General features: G+C 42.1%; 1 protein-coding gene across 2 annotated transcripts in view; it reads left to right on the forward strand.

Annotated features, from left to right (window-relative positions):
• The window catches only part of CCDC71 (coiled-coil domain containing 71), a 112125-nt gene that overhangs the window by 14974 nt on the left and 77651 nt on the right, over nt 1-19500 (forward strand). The window contains exon 1 of one of the 2 annotated variants that reach the window (XM_073591799.1): nt 1872-2260. The exons of the other annotated variant lie outside the window; for it this stretch is intronic. Within the exon in view, the coding sequence (XP_073447900.1) occupies nt 2250-2260 (11 nt within the window). The 5' untranslated portion in view covers nt 1872-2249. Of the gene's footprint in view, nt 1-1871; nt 2261-19500 lie in introns of those variants that run through there. 2 annotated transcript variants of the gene reach the window in all.

Genomic DNA, 19500 nt, shown 5'->3' on the forward strand with positions numbered 1-19500 from the left:
ACTACAGGCATACCCCACTTTTAAGTACACAATGGGGTTTATTTACTAAAGCTGAAAAGTGCAAAATCAGGCTCACTTCTGCATAGAAACCAATGAGCTTCTAACCCCAGCTTGTTCAATTAAGCTTTGGTAATAAAACCTGAAAGCTGATTGGTTTCTATGCAGAAGTGAGCCTGATTTTGCACTTTTCAGTGCAAAAACATAAACCCCATTGTGTACTTAAAAGTGGGGTATGCCTGTACTTTTAAAAACACACTGCACCAAACTGCAAAGTACTGTGGTACCATTCGATATTGTGCCTGGAAACACACTGCATTTGCGATCTGCGTTTCGGCTGCCATTAACAATACATTGGCACCCACATGCAGCAGATCGCAAAAGTAATCTGTTCACCTGCTGCGTGGGAAACGTGCACACAGCCTACCTTAGCCGCACCGACCGTGTGCTGGTGTGAGCCGGCCCTCAATCAACCAGGTATAATAGGGAGCCCCCCCAGATCCCCACACATGACATGAGCATGACATTTACAGTCGACTTTACAATTTACAATCAATCCCCCATACAGCCCAGCGATCTCCATGGCCACATGCAGTCTTGCCCTGGGAAGGAGGAAAGGACAAGGTGTCCAGACCAGGACTCATCTGTGACCTGCAGCCAGGGTGATCACTCTCTGGCTGGCTCTAATAACCTGGTGGCGGTGCGGGTTTTCCCTGTTGTCTGTCCACTCCAGCAGTGTGCCCGGCGGGCGGCAGGTGAGGCTAAGTTTCGGTCATGGTGCTGTGGTTCCGCCTGCTTCACTCACCTGCTCTCCCCGGAGCCTGTCTGTTGCCGGCCCGTGCGGGGGGCGGCAATCCCAGCTGAGCGATGCGGTTCCTCACCTGGCTGGGAGGAGAGAGAGGTGGTCATTCTCTGGAGCCCAGAGGGGGGTCGCTGCAAGTAGGTAAATTAGGCTGCCGCCAGGCCCCTGTGAACACGAGGCCTAAGGTGACCGCCTAATTTACCTACTTAAAGAGCCGCCTCTGCGGCCCCTCTCAAAGTTCCGCCTGGGTCCAATGGAACCAGTAGGACCCATGGTAGGGCTGGCCCTGACCACAAGAAAACTAGCTAAAGATTTACCTATAATGACCTCAAGTGGTTAAAAAGGCCACACATTCTTCAATTCCTATAGATTTATTCAGAATAATATCAATTTTGCAAAATCAAAGTTAAAGCGCACCCGCACGAGTGCCCCAAGGGAGAACGGCTCTCCAACAGGGCACTCGAGAAGAGGAGGAGCCAGGAGCACCGCTGAGGGAGCCCAGAAGAGGAGGATCAGGGCCCGCCTGTGCAAGACCAACTGAACAGAGGAGGGAAGTATAACATGTTTGTTTTTTGTTTTGTTTTTTAAAACTAACCTTTACATATCCTTGAAAGTGGACCATCAGTCATTTTTTCAACTCCATCTATTAAATCTTCTGCCCTTGTGGTTTTAACTTTTGATAGTAAAACAATTTTTTTTTTTTTGGATTTGTATGGCAGCAGATCGGCAATTTACCGGGACATTCAGACAAATCAATCTACTCATCGCCTATTGACAACCCACCACATTACCATTGTCCTTTTTGTTCAGGAAGGTTATTATTTTACCCGCTTTGAATTGTCCTTACAAATTTAACAGGATACCAAAGGAAATGACATGCACTCTCATAATAGCCAAAACATTTTACTTTTTTTTTTTTTTTCTAAATAAAACTTCCTATTTCCATTGGCATAAAGGCAACTTTAAACCAAAAGCAGCACCATTGCATTATGCAACTGTTGCCTTTGCATTACGTCTGCTTTGAAAGGGTTACAACTGTGGCTTGCATTTATACTTTTCCTACCACTAGCAAATGTTTTGTGAATCTACAGCTCCCCCCAGCTGCACCAAAACCATTCTGATTTTTAGCAGCCTTCCCCACCGCAAGCAAGGTCAGGGAGTGTTTTTTTTTTTTTCCCACCTCCATGTGGAATTAAAATAGTGGAAGGTTCTAACTGCCAATGATCAGCATAGAAACTATATCCAAGCTCCAGGCAGTGTGGCTACAGCTCACTGCGTGTGGGGGGAGGAGGAGAGAAAAAAAAAAAAAAAAAGCTGCAGTATACAGTGGGGGAGGGGAGGCAGTATTGCTGACTACTCACCAGAAACCCCGTGGCTGATCCTTTGAAAGATTCCCTGACAGCACATTAACATTCAGCAATTGTGGCCTTCGCCCTACCGGAAAAAAAAAATGGAAAAAAGGTATGATTAGGTTTTCACATATCCCTTGGGTATTTAATGGGTGTAGGATTGAGAGCAGCTGTCATGCACAGGAGACTGCAGGGTACATCCTTTGCTGGTGGGGGAGGGGGTGGGGTGATGCCATTTATAGGCTGTGCCTTTGCACTGGTTCCATTAGCGTCTGTCTAGCAAGGAACGGTAGACAATTTGAGTCGGCCTAGGCAAGGAAAATGGCCAAAGATGGCCATACTGTCAGCCTTGGAAGGTCATTAGAGGCCTGCTCTGTGCCGGTCTTCCTACAACTTTCAAGGTTGTTAACAGTCTGATATTAGTTGAATGAAGGCCGCATTGGTATGTGTATGTGGTTACTCTTCTAGGAATAGAGGCCAAAGATGGCCTCACTATCAGCCAAGGAAGATCAGTAGAATCCTGGTGTGTTCAGGCCTGCTACCAACTTTTCGAGGTTGTTTAATATCTGATAATGGTTGTATGAAGGCCACATTGGTGTTTGTATATGGTTACTCTTTTAGGAATAGAGGGCAAAGATGGCCTCACTATCAGCCAAGGAAGGTCAGTAGAATCCTGGTTTGTTCAGGCCTGCTACCGACTTTCGAGGTTGTTTAATATCTGATATTAGTTGTATGAAGGCCACATTGGTGTGTGTATGTGGTTACTCTTCTAGGAATAGAGGCCAAAGATGGCCTCACTATCAGCCAAGGAAGGTCAGTAGAATCCTGGTCTGTTCAGGCCTGCTACCAAATTTTTGAGGTTGTTTAATATCTGATATTGGTTGTTTGAAGGCCACATTGGTGTGTGTATGTGGTTACTCTTCTAGGAATAGAGTCCAAAGATGGCCTCACTATCAGCCAAGGAAGGTCAGTAGAATCCTGGTGTGTTCAGGCCTGCTACCAACTTTTCAAGGTTGTTTAATATCTTATATTGGTAGTATGAAGGCCACATTGGTGTGTGTATGTGGTTACTCTTCTAGGAATAGAGGCCAAAGATGGCCTCACTATCAGCCAAGGAAGGTCAGTAGAATCCTGGTCTGTTCAGGCCTGCTACCAAATTTTTGAGGTTGTTTAATATCTGATATTGGTTGTTTGAAGGCCACATTGGTGTGTGTATGTGGTTACTCTTCTAGGAATAGAGTCCAAAGATGGCCTCACTATCAGCCAAGGAAGGTCAGTAGAATCCTGGTGTGTTCAGGCCTGCTACCAACTTTTCAAGGTTGTTTAATATCTTATATTGGTAGTATGAAGGCCACATTGGTGTGTGTATGTGGTTACTCTTCTAGGAATAGAGGCCAAAGATGGCCTCACTATCAGCCAAGGAAGGTCAGTAGAATCCTGGTGTGTTCAGGCCTGCTACCCACTTTTCGAGGTTGTTTAATATCTGATATTGGTTGTATGAAGGCCACATTGGTGTGTGTATGTGGTTACCTGTTGTCTGATATTGGCATTTGACTCTTATATCCTCACCTCAATTCAGAAAGAGCCTTCAGTCGAAGAAGGCTTAAGTTAAGCATTAAAGTGGAACTTCACACTCCCAATCAACATTGATTATTTTAAAGGAGTTGTAAAGGCAGAAGGTTTTTTTTATCTTAATGAATTCTATGAATTAAGATAAAAACCTTCTCTGTGTAGAACCCCCCAATTACCTACTTGAGCTCCTTCTCTCTCCAGCGATGTCCACTATCCCCTCAGCCATCCAGTACGCTCCTCCTGATTGGCTGAGACAGAGCAGCGGCGCCATTGGCTCTCGAGGCTGTCAATAAAAGTCAGTCAGCCAATCAAGGGAGAGAGGGGGGCGGGACTAGGTTGGGGCTCCGTGTCTGAATGGATACACGGAGCTCTGACTCGGCTTGGATGCCTCTTGTAGCAAGCTGCTGGCTCAGGGGGCACTCAAAGAAGGGAGGGACTAGGAGCACAGAAGAGGGACCCGAGAAGAGGAGGAACCAGGCTGCTCTGTGCAAAACCAACTGTACAGAGGAGGTAAGTATAACATGTTTGTTACTTAAAAAAAAAAAAAAAAAGAGCCTTTACAATCACTTTAATCCCTCATGCTGCTAGCATTCGTAAAAAGATAGGAAAGTATATCATATTTATTTGTTTTAAACTTTTTTTTTTTTTTTAATTTCTTCAGTTCCTCCCTGCTTTCTTGTCTAGGCACTGATGTCATACAACCCAAGAGTCTTCAGGCGAGGAGGAGGGGTTTTCTCAGCTAAGCACGCCCTCCTGTGTGCATGCTTGAGCTAAGGGCAGATGGATTCCAGGAAGTAAATTCTACATGAAACATTTGCTCTTACTCAAGATGGCCATGGACAGAAATTCTAGGGGTTTGTGATTTCTCAACAAAATAAAGCATGGATATATGGATGGATGGGGAAGTTTCCTTTCAACATTAAACATTAATTAAAGTGGAGTTCCACCCAAAAGTGGAACTTCCACTCATCAGATTCCTCCCCCCCTCCGGTGACACAGTTGGCACCTTTCAGGGGGGAGGGGGGTGCAGATACCTTTATATTACAGGTATCTGTACCCACTTCCAGCATAGATAGCCGCAGAATCTGCGGTTATTTACGCCACTTCCTGCTCCCTCCCCGCTGCCTGCTGGGAAACACACGGGTCCCAGAGGCAGCAGGGACCATCCGTATTGCGCTGCGCGACTCGCGCATGCGCAGTAGGGAACCGGGAAGTGAAGCCGCACGGCTTCACTTCCTGATTCCCTTACCGAAGATGGAGGCGGCAGCACCCGAGGACGGAGAGACTGTTCGGCCACGGGTGCCGACATCGCGGGCGCCCTGGACAGGTAAGTGTCCATGTTTTAAAAGTCAGCAGCTGCAGTATTTGTAGCTGCTGACTTTTTTAAAAAAAAATTTTGGCAGCGCTCCGCTTTAAATAGTGTTTTTGGTGGTGCTCAGACGCAGTGAAGATCTGATTTAAGGTGCAACAATGTTAAATTGCATGCAATAAAAGTCACAATTTTTCTGAGAAACACCAAATAGGAACAACCCTGCTCTATAGGAAATAATATATATTTACTTCCCTATTTATATGCCACCAAAATATTACTCGACTGAGTACCTAGAAGCATTTTCATAAACCTCTGCCTCTAGAAGAGCTTACAATCTCAAGCCTTTTTTTGCCATGCATGAGTTAACACTCCAGGGTCAACCTAAGGAGTCAACAGCTAAACCATCAGGGCCTTTTTGAATCTTAGGAGGGAACTCAGGAAAACTCAATGCAGATGATTCCAAAATTACAACTAAAACCAGGGCCATGCAGGAGTTAATTTTGTAGTAAAGTAAGGACCAAAACTTTGTGCTTTCTTCTGTAGCTGAGACTCTTAAACATGTTACCAAATACTTTCTACCCTACTCTTCTAAGAAGTAAGCTAAACAAAAAAAAATTACCCATACCTGTCAATTAATTAACGCTATGAATGGCTAGATTTGTCTCAGCCTTGCCTACAACACAGAAGAAGAGGCTGGTTTGGGCCTATCTTCTCCATTTGGGCACTTTGATGTTAATTAGCTTCTCAGTTTTGCAAACAGGTAACCATATTATAAAAATTGTCTGCCTCCTGGTCATTAGGGCAGCAAACCGAGCCAGACTTTGGACAGAAATGGGCCTCATACCTAAGGGAAGAACGGTTGCCTCAGTGGCCCAACCAGGTTCTCCACTTTCTTTCGGTACAGTGCTGAGAGAGAGAATCTAGTTACTATTGGCATCAAGAGCTATTTTACCTAAAGTGACCATGTTTAAAAGAAGAAGCTTTATACTTCCCTGTTCAGTGTGTTGAAGCTTGCCTCTCTTGAAGATCTCCAACCACTGACATTTCCAGGTGTGCTGATTAGCGTGTCCCCTGGTGGCTGCTGTGGTTGCATTCTGCATCATTAAAAGTGACCATGTCAGGGGGTGTAAAAAATGACTTCACCAATACACTCTGAAAGAAGAAGCTTTTTACTTATCTTCCTAGAAGCCAAGGACTTTGCTCTTTTGAAAAACCCCAGACATAGAGACTAATTTACATTTCCAGATGTGTCGAAAAGCTGCTGTGGTTCCATCTGCCAATCCCTCTGTCATTACTGTGCCCTGTACTGACATTCAGTGCCTTGAAAAAGTATTCATACAATTGAAATTTTCTACATTTTGTCATGTAACAACCAAAAAACGTAAATATATTTTAGTTGGACAAAGTGGCACATAATTGTGAAGGGGAAGAAAAATTATACATGTTTTTCCAAATTTTTTCCAAATAAATATGTGAAAAGTGTGGGGTACATTTGTGTTCAGCCCCCCGGAGTCAATACTTTGTAGAACCTCCTTTCTCTGCAATTACAGCTGCAAGTCTTTTTGGGGATGTCTCTACCAGCTTTGCATATCTAGAGAGTGACATTTTTGCCCATTCTTCTTTGCAAAATAGCTCAAGCTCTGTCAGATTGGATGGAGAGCGTCCGTGAACAGCAATTTTCAAGTCTTGCCACAGATTCTCAATTGTATTTAGGTCTTGACCTTGACTTGGCTATTCAAACACATGAATACGCTTTGATCTAAACCATTCCATTGTAGCTCTGGCTGTATGTTTAAGGTCGTTGTCCTGCTGGAAAGTGAACCTCCGCCCCAGTCTCAAGTCTTTTGCAGGCTCTTTTTTTCTAAGATTGCCCTGTATTTGTCTCCATCCATCTTCCTATCAACTCTGACCAGCTTCCCTGACCCTCCTGAAGAAAAGCATCCCCACCACATGATGATGCCACTCGTGTTTCACGGTGGGGATGGTGTGTTTAGGGTGATGTGCAATGTTAGTTTTTCTACCACACATAGCATTTAGCTTTTAGGCCAAAAAGTTACATTTTGGTCTCATCTGACCAGAGCACCTTCTTCCACGTTTGCTGTGTCCTCCACATGGCTTCTCACAAACTGCAAAAAGGACTTCTTATGGCTTTCTTTCAACAATGGCCTTCTTCTTGCTACTCTTCCATAAAGCCCAGATTTGTGCAGCACACGACTAATGCCCTGTACACAGGCCGTCGGAATAAACTCTGAAGGTATTTCCGACGGAGTTCCGACGGAATTCCGCTCAAGCTGTCATGCATACATACAGTTACACCAAGTTCCGACCGTCCAGAACGTGGCGATGTACAACACGTGCGACGGGACTAGAAAAAGGATGTTCAATAGCCAGTAGCCAATAGCTTCCGTTTCGTATTTGCTTCAGAGCATGCGTCAATTTTGGTGCGTCGGAACAGCATACAGACGAGCGTTTTTTCCCGATAGGAATTTGTTCCGTCGGAAAAATATAGAACATGTTCTCTATCTAAGTCCGTCTGAATTTTCGACAGAAAAAGTCTGATGGGACATACACACGATCGGAATATACGATGAAAAGCTCCCATCTGATGGCTTCACAGAACAGCTGTATTTATACTGAGATTAAATTACACACAGGTGGACTCTATTTACTAATTAGGGGAATTCTGAAGGCAATTGGTTCCACTAGATTTAAGTTGGGAGTATCAGAGTAAAAGGGGGTTGAATACAAATGCCCCCCCACACTTTTCACATATTTATTTGTTAAAAAAGTTTGAAAACCATTTGTCATTTCTTTTCCACTTCACAATTATGTGCCACTTTGTGTTGGTCTATCACATAAAATCCCAATAAAATACATTTACTTTTTTGGTTGTAAGATGACAAAATGTGGAAATCTTCAAGGGGTATGAATACTTTTTCAAGGCACTGTAGGGGTCAATGGGAGGAACCACAGTGTCCAGTGAAGGACACATTATTTGCTACACCTGGAAATACAGGTTGGATAATACAGATGGCCAGAGCTCTTCAAGAGGGTAAAGTCTACCCGCCACTAAACAGATGAATTTGTTTGGCAGCAGATCGGCGATTTACGAGAAACATTCAAGCAAACCTATCCACTCGTTATCTGATGACAACCCACCACAAAACCTTTTTGTTCAGGAAGGTAACCCTTTTACCCCTTGCAAATTCAACAGGAAACCAAAGGGAATGACATGCACTCTCATATTAGCCAAAACATTTTTTTAAATAAGACTTCCTACATCCATTGGTAGAAAGACCCCTGAGAATCAAACACAGTATCATCTCATTATGCAGCTGTTGCCTTTGTGTTACAAGTGCTTAGAAAGGGTTACAACCGTGGCTTGCATTTATTTATTATTTTCTACCACTGGCTAATGTTTTTTTTTAATCTACAGCTCCCCCAGCTGCACCAAAACCAGGTTTCTTAGTCAGTCTTCCCCACCACCAGCAGAGTGTGGTATTTTCTGACTTCCATGTGGAATGTAAATAGTGTGATAAGGGAAAATTCCAACTGCTAATGATCAGCATAGAAACCGTATCTAAGCTCCAGGCAGTGTGGGGGGAGGAGGAGTAAAAAAAAAGCTGCAACATACAGTGGGGGGAGGGGAGGCAGTAATGCTTACTAGTCACCGGAAACCCTGTGGTTTTTTTTTTTTTCCTTTGAAACATTCCCTGACAGCAAATTTACATTCAGCAATTGTGGCCTTGGCCCTGCCGGGAAAAAAAATGGATAAGAGGTATGATTGAGTTTTCACTTGGGTATTAATGGGGTGTAGGATTGTGAGCAGCTGTCATGCACAGGAGACTGAAGGGTACATCCTCTACTGGTGGGGGAGGGGGGAGGAGATTCCATTTATAGGCTGTGCCTTTGCACTGGTTCCATTAGCATCTGCCTAGCAAGGAACAGTAGATAGAGAATTTGAGTCAGCCTAGGCAAGGAAAATGGCCAAAGATGACCTCAATGTCAGCCATGGAAGGCCATTAGAGGCCTGCTGTGTGCAGGCCTACCTCCAACTTTCAAGGCTGTTACAAGACTGATATTAGTTGAATTAAGGCAGAATTGGTATGTGTATGGGGTTACCTGGTGTCCTGGCATTTGACTCTTATAACCTCCCTCAATTCAGAAAGAACCTCCAGTACAAGAAGGCTGAAGTTGAGAGTTATGCTGAAACAATGTATAATTGCATGCAGTAATAAAAGTCTTTGCATATTCCTTGGGTATTTAATGTTGTGTAGGATTGTGAGCAGCTGTCATGCACAGGAGACTGCAGGGTACATCCTTTGCTGGTGGGGGAGGGGGAAGTGATGCCATTTATAGGCTGCATCTTTGCACTGGTTCCATTACCATCTGTCTAGCAAGGAACTGTAGACAGACAATTTGAGTTGGTTTGGGCAAGGAAAATGGCCAAAGATGGCCTCCCAATCAACCAAAGAAGGTCAGTAGAAGCCTACTGTGTTCGGGCCTCCTACCGACTTTCGAGGTTGTTGAATATCTTATACTGGTTGAATGAAGGCCAGGTTGGTATGTGTATGTAGTTATCTGTTATCTGATATTGGCTTTTGAATCGTATATCCTCCCTTAAAGGCAGAAAGAACCTTGAGTGCAAGAAGACTGAAGCTGAGGGTTAAGGTGGGATGATGGTTGCATACAATAAAGAAAAGTCATCAATCTTCTGAGGGACATCAAACATGAACAACCCTGTCCAAAGGGAAATTATTTATTTCAAATTTAGAAAAAGAGGGACTTAAGGCCTCCAATGAGGCCAAGGGACATTAAGGGTGCTCAGTAGACAAAATGAAAGATAGCAAGAATAAAAAAATACATACTTTATTAATAGATCTTATTAAAACATCTTTTAAAAAAAAAAGAAGAAACAGATATAAAGCAACAAAGCTAATGTGTTTCCAAGACAAATCTATACAGATGTGATACAGAGCTTAATACCACTTTCTCGACATGTTTCGCTTTTTTAAGCTTCTTCAGGAGATATAGTGTGGCATCTGATCAACTATAAAATGAAGAATGGATAAACAATAAGTGCTCATGTCCAGAAATGTACATAATAACCACATTGATTATATTCAAAATGTGTAGTCTCATAATTAGTATACATCAATACATTTATATGTAAACAGTTGTAGGGTATAGATATATACGTATGATATAGCATCAAAATTGCAAAACAAATGCAAAGAAGATAACAATACATTTGAGAAGTAAATAATTTTGAAAAATAATAATATACACACATAGGTAATATGAAAAAAAAAAACACACACACACAATCCACCTTACCAGTATTGTGGAGACTAAGATTTTCCAAAATGGCCGCCGCTCAATGAACGCTCGTGCGTCATGAGCGTCGCCGCCATTTTTGTGAGCCCTGATGCGCGCGAATGTGCGGTCCTCTTTTTCGGTCCGCGGCGTGACGGTGAGTCAGACGCCGTCACGCCGGAGGGGGTATATAGTGGGGTTCTCCCTGCCACCCGCTGACACTCCTGTTTGAACGTGAGACGGCTAACGTTGTGGTCCTCCTGGCGGACCACTCCTGGGTCCCATTCTGCTATCTGTGGATGTATACAAGTAAGTTTCTTATCCCTGGCTGAACTATTGATCCTCTATTGGCTCCCCAATTTTTTATTATTATTTTTCATTATCTTATGGTTGATTTTTTTTAAAAACTTATAGGTTCCCATCTATGGGAAGCTAAGCATCTGTTCCTTACTGCCTGACCTACGGGATTTTATGGGCCAGTCTAACATCTTGCGGAGCAGCGCTTACTTCCCAAGGAACCCTCCACCTAAGAGGCAATCTGTTTTCAACCATCCTTTGGATGTGACTTTAAAATCCTATTGATTCCATTCACCCCACAAGGTATTTTTAACCTTTACTGCCCCCTGGTTGTAAGAACTTTGTGCCCCCCTCTGATAAGAACTTTGTGCTAAGACTCATTACTCGAGTTCATTGTTTGATATTATCGATTTTTGATTCTTACAGAGTTCCATTTACTCTATACATAGGAAGTTTTTTCTTTGTCCCTCTCTGCATACCACCCCAGGAGGCCAGTCTTGAAGGGCATGACGCACTGCATATAATCTTGACCTTCTAAGTTATTTCTACAGACATTTTTAGTCTCCACAATACTGGTAAGGTGGATTGTGTGTTTTTTTTTTTTTTTTTCTTTTCATATTACCTATGTATGTATATTTTTATTTTTCAAAATGATTTACTTCTCAAATGTATAGATATCTTCTTTGCATTTGTTTTGCAATTTTGATGCTATATCATACGTATATATCTATACCCTACAACTGTTTACATATAAATGTATTGATGTATACTAATTATGAGACTACACATTTTGAATATAATCAATGTAGTTATTATGTACATTTCTGGACATGAGCACTTATTGCTTATCCATTCTTCATTTTTTAGTTAATCAGATGCCACACTATATCTCCTGAAGAAGCTTTAAAAAGCGAAACATGTCGAGAAAGTGGTATTAAGCTCTGTATCACATCTGTATAGATTTGTCTTGGAAACACATTAGCTTTGTTGCAGCATGTCTGTTTCTTCTTTTTAAAAAAAAAAAGATTTTTTATTAAGATCTATTAATAAAGTATGTATTTTTTTATTCTTGCTATCTTTCATTTTTGTCTACTGAGCACCCTCAAAGTCCCTTGGCCTCATTGGAGGCCTCAAGTCCCTCTTTTTCTAAATTTGAATTTAATATTGGGATGTGGTGTTCCTGTTTGATTCCTCCCCTCTACTCCTATGATAGAAATTATTTATTTGTTTATTGTATTTGTATAAAACTCAACATCTTGCACATCTGAGTACATATTATTATTATTATTATCATTATACAGGATTTATATAGCGTCAACAGTTTTCGACACATACATAGAAGCGTTCCCATAGGTCTCACTCCACAGGACAGGAGCTTACAATTTAAAGCCCTGATTATACCTGCACACACAAAACACTTAAAGGTCAGCTTGAGGGTGCAACAAAAATCCTTTCATGGCCCTATTGAATCTTAGGAGGAAACTCAGGCAAACTGCATGCAGATGGTATATAAAAAATAACCTCATCACCCTGATGCAGCAAGGCTAAACTGCTAACCTCGTAGACACCTTGCTGCCCATGGCATAATCACTTCCTTTAAAGATAATTACTCCAAAATTACTACTGGACAACTAATACCAAGGCCATGCATGAGTTAATTTTTCTAGTAAAATAAGGACCGAAAGTTTGTACTTTCCTTTGTAACTGAGACTCTTTCACCCATATTTGGGGACTCTTATGAACCCTCTTGTACCTTACTCTTCTAAGAAGAGAGCTAAAGGAGAAGAAATTCCCCATGCCTGTCAAATTCAATATTGCAGAGAAGCCTGTGACCAAATTCCACACCCCCATGGCCAAGGGATCATTACCGTAGCCTGCAGAGCGGCATCAAAGTACCCCAGGAAACCCTCATCCCTGACAGTCAGCTTCATCTCATGAACCTGTAAGTTTACATCCTACACTAACATTCTACAATCAGTAGGACTATTTCAGTTGGCACCTCCGCCCCTTCTCTCACTTCCTGTCAAATTCAATTAATGCTATGAATGGCTTGACTGATTTAAGCCTGGCTTGCCCACAGCAGAGAAGGAAGGGTCTGAGAGGGGGCTATCTTCTCTATTCTAGGTATTTTACAGGGGTTACAGCCAATTAGCCTTTTAGTTTACCAAACAAGAAACCATATTATGCCATAATGTCTGCCTCTTTTTCATTAGGGCAGTATAACAAGTCAGACTTTGACCAGAAATGGGCCTCATACGTAAGGGAAGAACAATTATCGCGGTTGCCTAAACAAGTTCTCTCCTTTCTTTCCAGCTATTTTACTCACCAAGTCAGAGGGTATAAAAGATACTACACAAAGTACTACACTAATACCACCTAAAAGAAGAACCTTTATACTTACTATACAAATTATGTCTGGTGGGCAGTGTGTTAAGACTCTGCTCTCTATACATTTCTGGGTGTGCTGACTAGTGTGCCCCTTGTGGCTGCCATGGTTCCACATTATGTCACTACAGTGCCCTATTCTGATGTAATGGTCGATGGGAGAAACCACATTGTCCAGTGGGGAACACCTGGAAACCACCACACCAACACCACATTTGTGACACCTGGAAATTTTGGATAGTATAGACCCCTGGCACCCAACCTGTGGCCCTTTGGTATATCAACCTGCAGCCCTCGGATCTCATGTAGTGGGAATATATTGATTATGGTAATAGCATTGATCTACACTAGCCTCACGTAATGTTCCCAGTTTTGTATTGCCTATCCCCAGCCAAAAAAGTAGCATGTCTACACTCTCTTAAAATTTTGGATAGTATAGACCCCTGGCGCCCAACCTGTGGCCCTTTGGTATATCAACCTGCAGCCCTCGGACCTCATGTAGTGGGAATATATTGATTATGGTAATTGCATTGATCTCCACTAGCCTCACGTAATGTTCCCAGTTTTGTATTGCCTATCCCCAGCCAAAAATGTAGCATGTCTACACTCTCATTTCTTCTATTAGGACTGCAGTTCCTGACAGCCCTCTAAAGTATTACATATATAGAACCTTATGTGCGTCATGTGATGTCATGAGCTGCATTTGTGGCCCCCTTTAGCTCTTAAGTGGACAACCACTGGTATAGACACCCAGAGCTCTTCAAGAGGGTGAGGTTTCAACACAAAGGCTGCAGGACAGGTAAGTAAAAATACTGGGTTTGAAACAGCAGATAGGAGATGGATATTGCTAAAAATCTTCCATTAAACTGTTGGATTTCCAGACTTTAGATTTCAAAGTATAGCTAAAGTCAAAGCCTTTTACTTGTAGTTTTGGATAGAGTGGTGGTGGTGTTGGTGGGGGGGGGGGGGGGGGATTGGGTGTTAAAACCCTTGTCAGGTTTATTATTACTGTCTGTGTCTCTGTTGGGGAAATTTACTCTCTTTGTCCTGGTGTCCATTATCAATTGGGACAAGAAGTGAAGAAAAATTCCAATTGTTACAGTTGTCACTGGGCAGGAGGTTATGGTAAAATTTTTAATGAGAGCAACAATTCCAATGACAATTCAAAAGGTATTTCCCATAATTTTATAACGATTTACTCTCATTTCCTGTCGCATTAACGGGAAATGAAAGAAATCTTACCAACAGGATGTGGCAATAGGGGGGAAAATAAGGGTTCATTCTCGATACAAAACAAATTATTTCCATCAGAAACTTTGAACGAGTTTGTGAATGCTTTAACAATAATTCCAATCAGAAACTCACAAACTAGCAGTGGCAATATATTTCCTTTCAATTTTCCACTAAAAAAAATGAATCATTCAGTTATAACACACACATAGTGATGACCAAATTGATTCATTGATTGAGTGAATCAGGCAGACCGCAAATTTGGCTCATGAACATTTATCCTGCAGAAAATCATCCAATTCATGAAGTCGTCATTTTCAATTGTCCCCGAACCACGGAATTCTTCACAGATCACACACCAGAACTGTATTTCAGCAAGTTAAGGTTACAGAATCAGAGATTCTCCTTATTCAAACATTTCTTTGAACTTACGTAGATGCTACAACCCCAAGAACGATAACTAAAGATGTATCAACTAGACCTATACCAACCTTTTTCTAATAAACAAGAGCGTTACAAAGGCCACACAATTCCTTTACATCCACTCGGGATTATTGAAAATTTTGCAAAATCAAAGTTAAACAGGAACACCTACGTACATGAACTTGTGAAGGGTCCAAAAGGACCTCTCTACTGACTTTCTACTAAACATATGAATTCATTTGGCAGCAGATTGGTGAATTACAGGGAATATTCAGACAAAGCAATCGACTCATTACCTAACGACAACCCATCGCAAAATTATTGTCCTTTTTGTTCAGGAATATAATTTTTTAAACAGCATTACTTTTTCCCTAAAAATTCTATAGGAAAATGAAGGGGACAGCCTTTTTTTTTTAAAGATAAGACTTCCTATTTTAATTGGCCTAAAGATAACTTTGAACCAAAAGCAGCACCATCCTATTATGCAACCATTGTCTTTGTATTACGATTGCTTAGAAAGGGTTACAACTGTGGCTTGCATTTATACTTCTTCTACCACTAGCAAATGTTTTGCAAATCTACAGCTCCCCCCAGCTGCACCAAAACCAGTCTGATTCTTGACAGCCTTTCCCACCACCCAGCAAGGTCAGGGAGTGTGGTATTTTCCCACCTCCATGTGGAATGAAAACAGTGAGATAGGGGAAGGTTCTAACTGCCAATGATCGGCACAGACACGGTATCCAAGCTCCAGGAAGTGTGGCTACAGCTGTGTGTGGGGGAGGAGGAGAAGAAAAAAGCTGCAGTATACAGTGGGGGAAGGGGAGGCAGTATTGCTCTGCAGAAACCCTGTGGCTGTTCCTTTGATACATTCCCTAACTGGCAGCACATTATCATTCGTCAGACTGTGGCCTCCACCCTTCCGGAACAAAAAGGAGAAGAGGTATGAGTGAGCTTTCACATATCTCTTGGGTATTTAATGGGGTGTAGGATTGAGAGCAGCTGTCAAGTACAGGAGATTGCAGGGTACATCCTCTGCTGGTGGGGGAGGGGGAGGAGATTACATTTATAGGCTGTGCCTTTGCACTGGTTTTATTAGCATCTGTCTAGCAAAGAACAGTATTTGTTTCAGCCTTGTCTACAGCAAAGAAGAAGAGGCTGGTTTGGGCCTATCGTCTCCATTTTGGGCACTTTTGATGTAGCAGTTAATTAGCCTCTCAGTTTAGCAAGCAGGAAACCACATTATAAAAAATTGTCTGCCTCCTGTCAATTAGGGTCAATAAGGGCAGCAAACCGAGTCAGACTTTGGCCAGAAATGGGCCTCATACCTAAGGGAAGAACGGTTGCCTCAGTAGCCCAACCAGGTTCTCCACTTTCTTTCGGTACAGTGCTGAGAGAGAGAATCTAGTTACTATTGGCATCAAGAGCTATTTTACCTGTCCAGTGGCCAGTGTATTAAAGCTTGCCTCTCTTTAAGATCTTCAACCACTGACATTTCCAGGTGTGCTTATTAGCGTGTCCCCCCCCCCGTGGCTGCTGTGGTTGCATTCTGCATCACTACATAAAGTGACCATGTCAGGGGGTGTAAAAAATAACTTCACCAATACACTCTAAAAGAAGAAGCTTTATACTTATCTTTCTAGAAGCCAGCGACTTTGCTCTTTTGAAAAACTCCAGAAATAGAGACTATTTGACATCTCCAGATGTGTCGAAAAGCATGTCCCTAGGTGGCTGCTGTGGTTCCATCTGCCAACCCTTCTGTCACTACTGTGCCCTGTACTGACATAGGGGTCAATGAGAGGAACCACAGTGTCCAGTGAAGGACACATTATATGCTGCACCTGGAAATGTTGGACAATACAGATGCCCAGAGCTCTTCAAGAGGGTAAAGTCTAACCGCCACTAAACAGATGAATTTGTTTGGAAGCAGATCGGCGATTTATGAGACACATTCAAACAAACCTATCCACTCGTTATCTAATGACAACCCACCACAAAACCTTTTTGTTCAGGAAGGTAACCCTTTTACCCCTTGCAAATTCAACAGAAAACCAAAGGGAATGACATGCACTCTCATATTAGCCAAAACATTTTTTTAAACAAGACTTCTTACATCCATTGGTATAAAGACTCCTGAGAATCAAACACAGTACCATCTCATTATGCAGCTGTTGCCTTTGTGTTACAATTGCTTAGAAAGGGTTTCAACTGTGGTTTGGGTGTATTTATTTTTTTTCTACCACTGGCAAATGTTTTTTAAATCTACAGCTCCCCCAGCTGCACCAAAACCAGTCTGTTTCTTAGGCAGTCTTCCCCACCACCAGCAAGGTCAGGAAGTGTGGTATTTTCTGACTTCCATGTGGAATGTAAATAGTGTGATAAGGGAAAATTACAACTGCTAATGATCAGCATAGAAACCGTATCTAAGCTCCAGGCCGTGTGGGGGGAGGAGTAAAAAAGCTGCAGTATACAATGGGGGAGGGGAGGCAGTAATGCTTACTAGTCACCGGAAACCCCATGTTTTTTTCCTTTGAAACATTCCCTGGCAGCACATTAACATTCAGCAATTGTGGCCTTCACCCTGCCGGGAAAAAAAATGCAGAAGAGGTATGATTGAGTTTTCACATATCCCTTGGGTATTAATGGGGTGTAGGATTGTGAGCAGCTGTCATGCACAGGCGACTGAAGGGTACATCCTCTACTGGTGGGGGAGGGGGAGGAGATTCCGTTTATAGGTTGTGCCTTTGCACTGGTTCCATTAGCATCTGCCTAGCAAGGAACAGTATATAGAGAATTTGAGTCAGCCTAGGCAAGGAAAATGGCCAAAGATGACCTCAATGTCAGCCATGAAAGGTCATTAGAGGCCCGCTGTGTGCAAGCCTACCTCCAACTTTCAAGGCTGTTACAAGACTGATATTAATTGAATGAAGGCAGAATTGATAGGTGTATGGGGTTACCTGTTGTCTTGGCATTTGACTCTTATATCCTCCTTTCAATTCAGAAAGAACCTTCAATACAAAAAGGCTGAAGATGAGAGTTATGGTGAAACAATGTTTAATTGCATGCAGTAATAAAAGTCTTCACATATTCCTTGGGTATTTAATGGGGTGTAGGATTGTGAGCAGCTGTCATGCACAGGAGACTGCAGGGTACATCCTTTGCTGGTGGGGAAGGGGGAAGTGATGCCATTTATAGGCTGCACCTTTGCACTGGTTCCATTACCATCTGTCTAACAAGGAACTGTAGACAGACAATTTGAGTTGGTTTGGGCAAGGAAAATGGCCAAAGATGGCCTCCCAATCAACCAAAGAAGGTCAGTAGAAGCCTACTGTGTTTTGGCCTCTTTTGGGACCGACTTTCGAGGTTGTTACTGTAAATATCTTATACTGTTTGATAGAAGGCCAGATTGGCATATCTATGTGGTTATCTGTTATCTGATATTGGCATTTGAATCCTTTATCCTCCCTTAAAGACAGAAAGAGCCTTCAGTGCAAGAAGGCTGAAGCTGAGGGTTAAGGTGGGATGATGGTTGCATACAATAAAGAAAAGTCATTACTCTTCTGAGGGACATCAAACAGGAGCAACACTGTCCAAAAGGAAATGATTTATTTGTTTATTGTATTTATATAAAACTCGACATCTTGCACATCAGAGTACATATTATTATTATACAGGATTTATATAGCACCAACAGTTTGCGACACATACATAGAAGCGTTCCCATAGGCCTCACTCCACAGGACAGGAGCTTACAATTTAAAGCTCCGATTACACCTGCACACACAAAACACTTAAAGGTCAGCTTGAGGGTGCAACAAAATCCTTTCATGGCCGTGTTAAATTTGAGGAAGAAACTCAGGCAAACTCCATGCAGATGGTATATAAAGAATAACCTCATCACCCTGATGCCGCAAGGCTAGACTGCTAACCTCATAGCCACCTTGCTGGCCATGGCGTAATCACTTCCTTTAAAGTTAATTACTCCAAAATTACTACTGGACAACTAATACCAAGGCCATGCATGAGTTAATTTTTCTAGTAAAGACTGAATGTCAAAGGATTGGAGGTGTGGGTATAATAACTCATCTGCTGAAATTGGCTGACATCCCAAATTGATACAGAAAAAGTTTTCCCCAAAAGGAAGGTGGGACTTTAAAGGCATAAATTGTCAACAAAAATTGATAAAAAGTATATTTTATTTTAGCAAATATTAAAAAAGTTTTTTATATAAACCAAGAAAATTGATAAATACAAGCATATACGTAAAAATATTCTTAAATAGAGCCTATGAAATGCATGGTGCAGGGCTGAAAGAGACAAGAGACACCCAAATTGTAACAAACATATAGGCATTAAGTAGATTAAAATGTAATGACATATGAGCATTCGATGAATCCTACGCGTTACGAAGTGTTTTACACTTCTTCAGGGATAACGAAGTGTTTTACACTTCTTCTTCAGGGATAATTCGATATGCATACATATTGTGCGTGTAACCATCTAGAATGTAAGAATACATACATATTATCAACAACATAGCTGAGTCAAGTACTTATATCCATTAGAGGCAACAAACGAAAAAAAAAAAAGGATACGTCAGTGAGGCTATCATACCTACGCATCCAAAAAGCAAACAGAGCCTGAACAGTCGGACTTGGAAGACAAAGGGAAAAGGATTCCCGTCTGATGAAAAAGGTGGGCCCGGAAAACACCCGGACACAAACCGGGACCGCAAAAAAGCTGGAGGCTGAGAAATAGGAAGGAGCAGAGTATAAGAAGATCACAGTGAAAGCAATGGACCAAAACACAATAATGTGAAA

Source organism: Aquarana catesbeiana, linkage group LG07, assembly GCF_042186555.1.
Source record: "Aquarana catesbeiana isolate 2022-GZ linkage group LG07, ASM4218655v1, whole genome shotgun sequence".
Classification (NCBI taxonomy): Eukaryota; Metazoa; Chordata; class Amphibia; order Anura; family Ranidae; genus Aquarana; species Aquarana catesbeiana.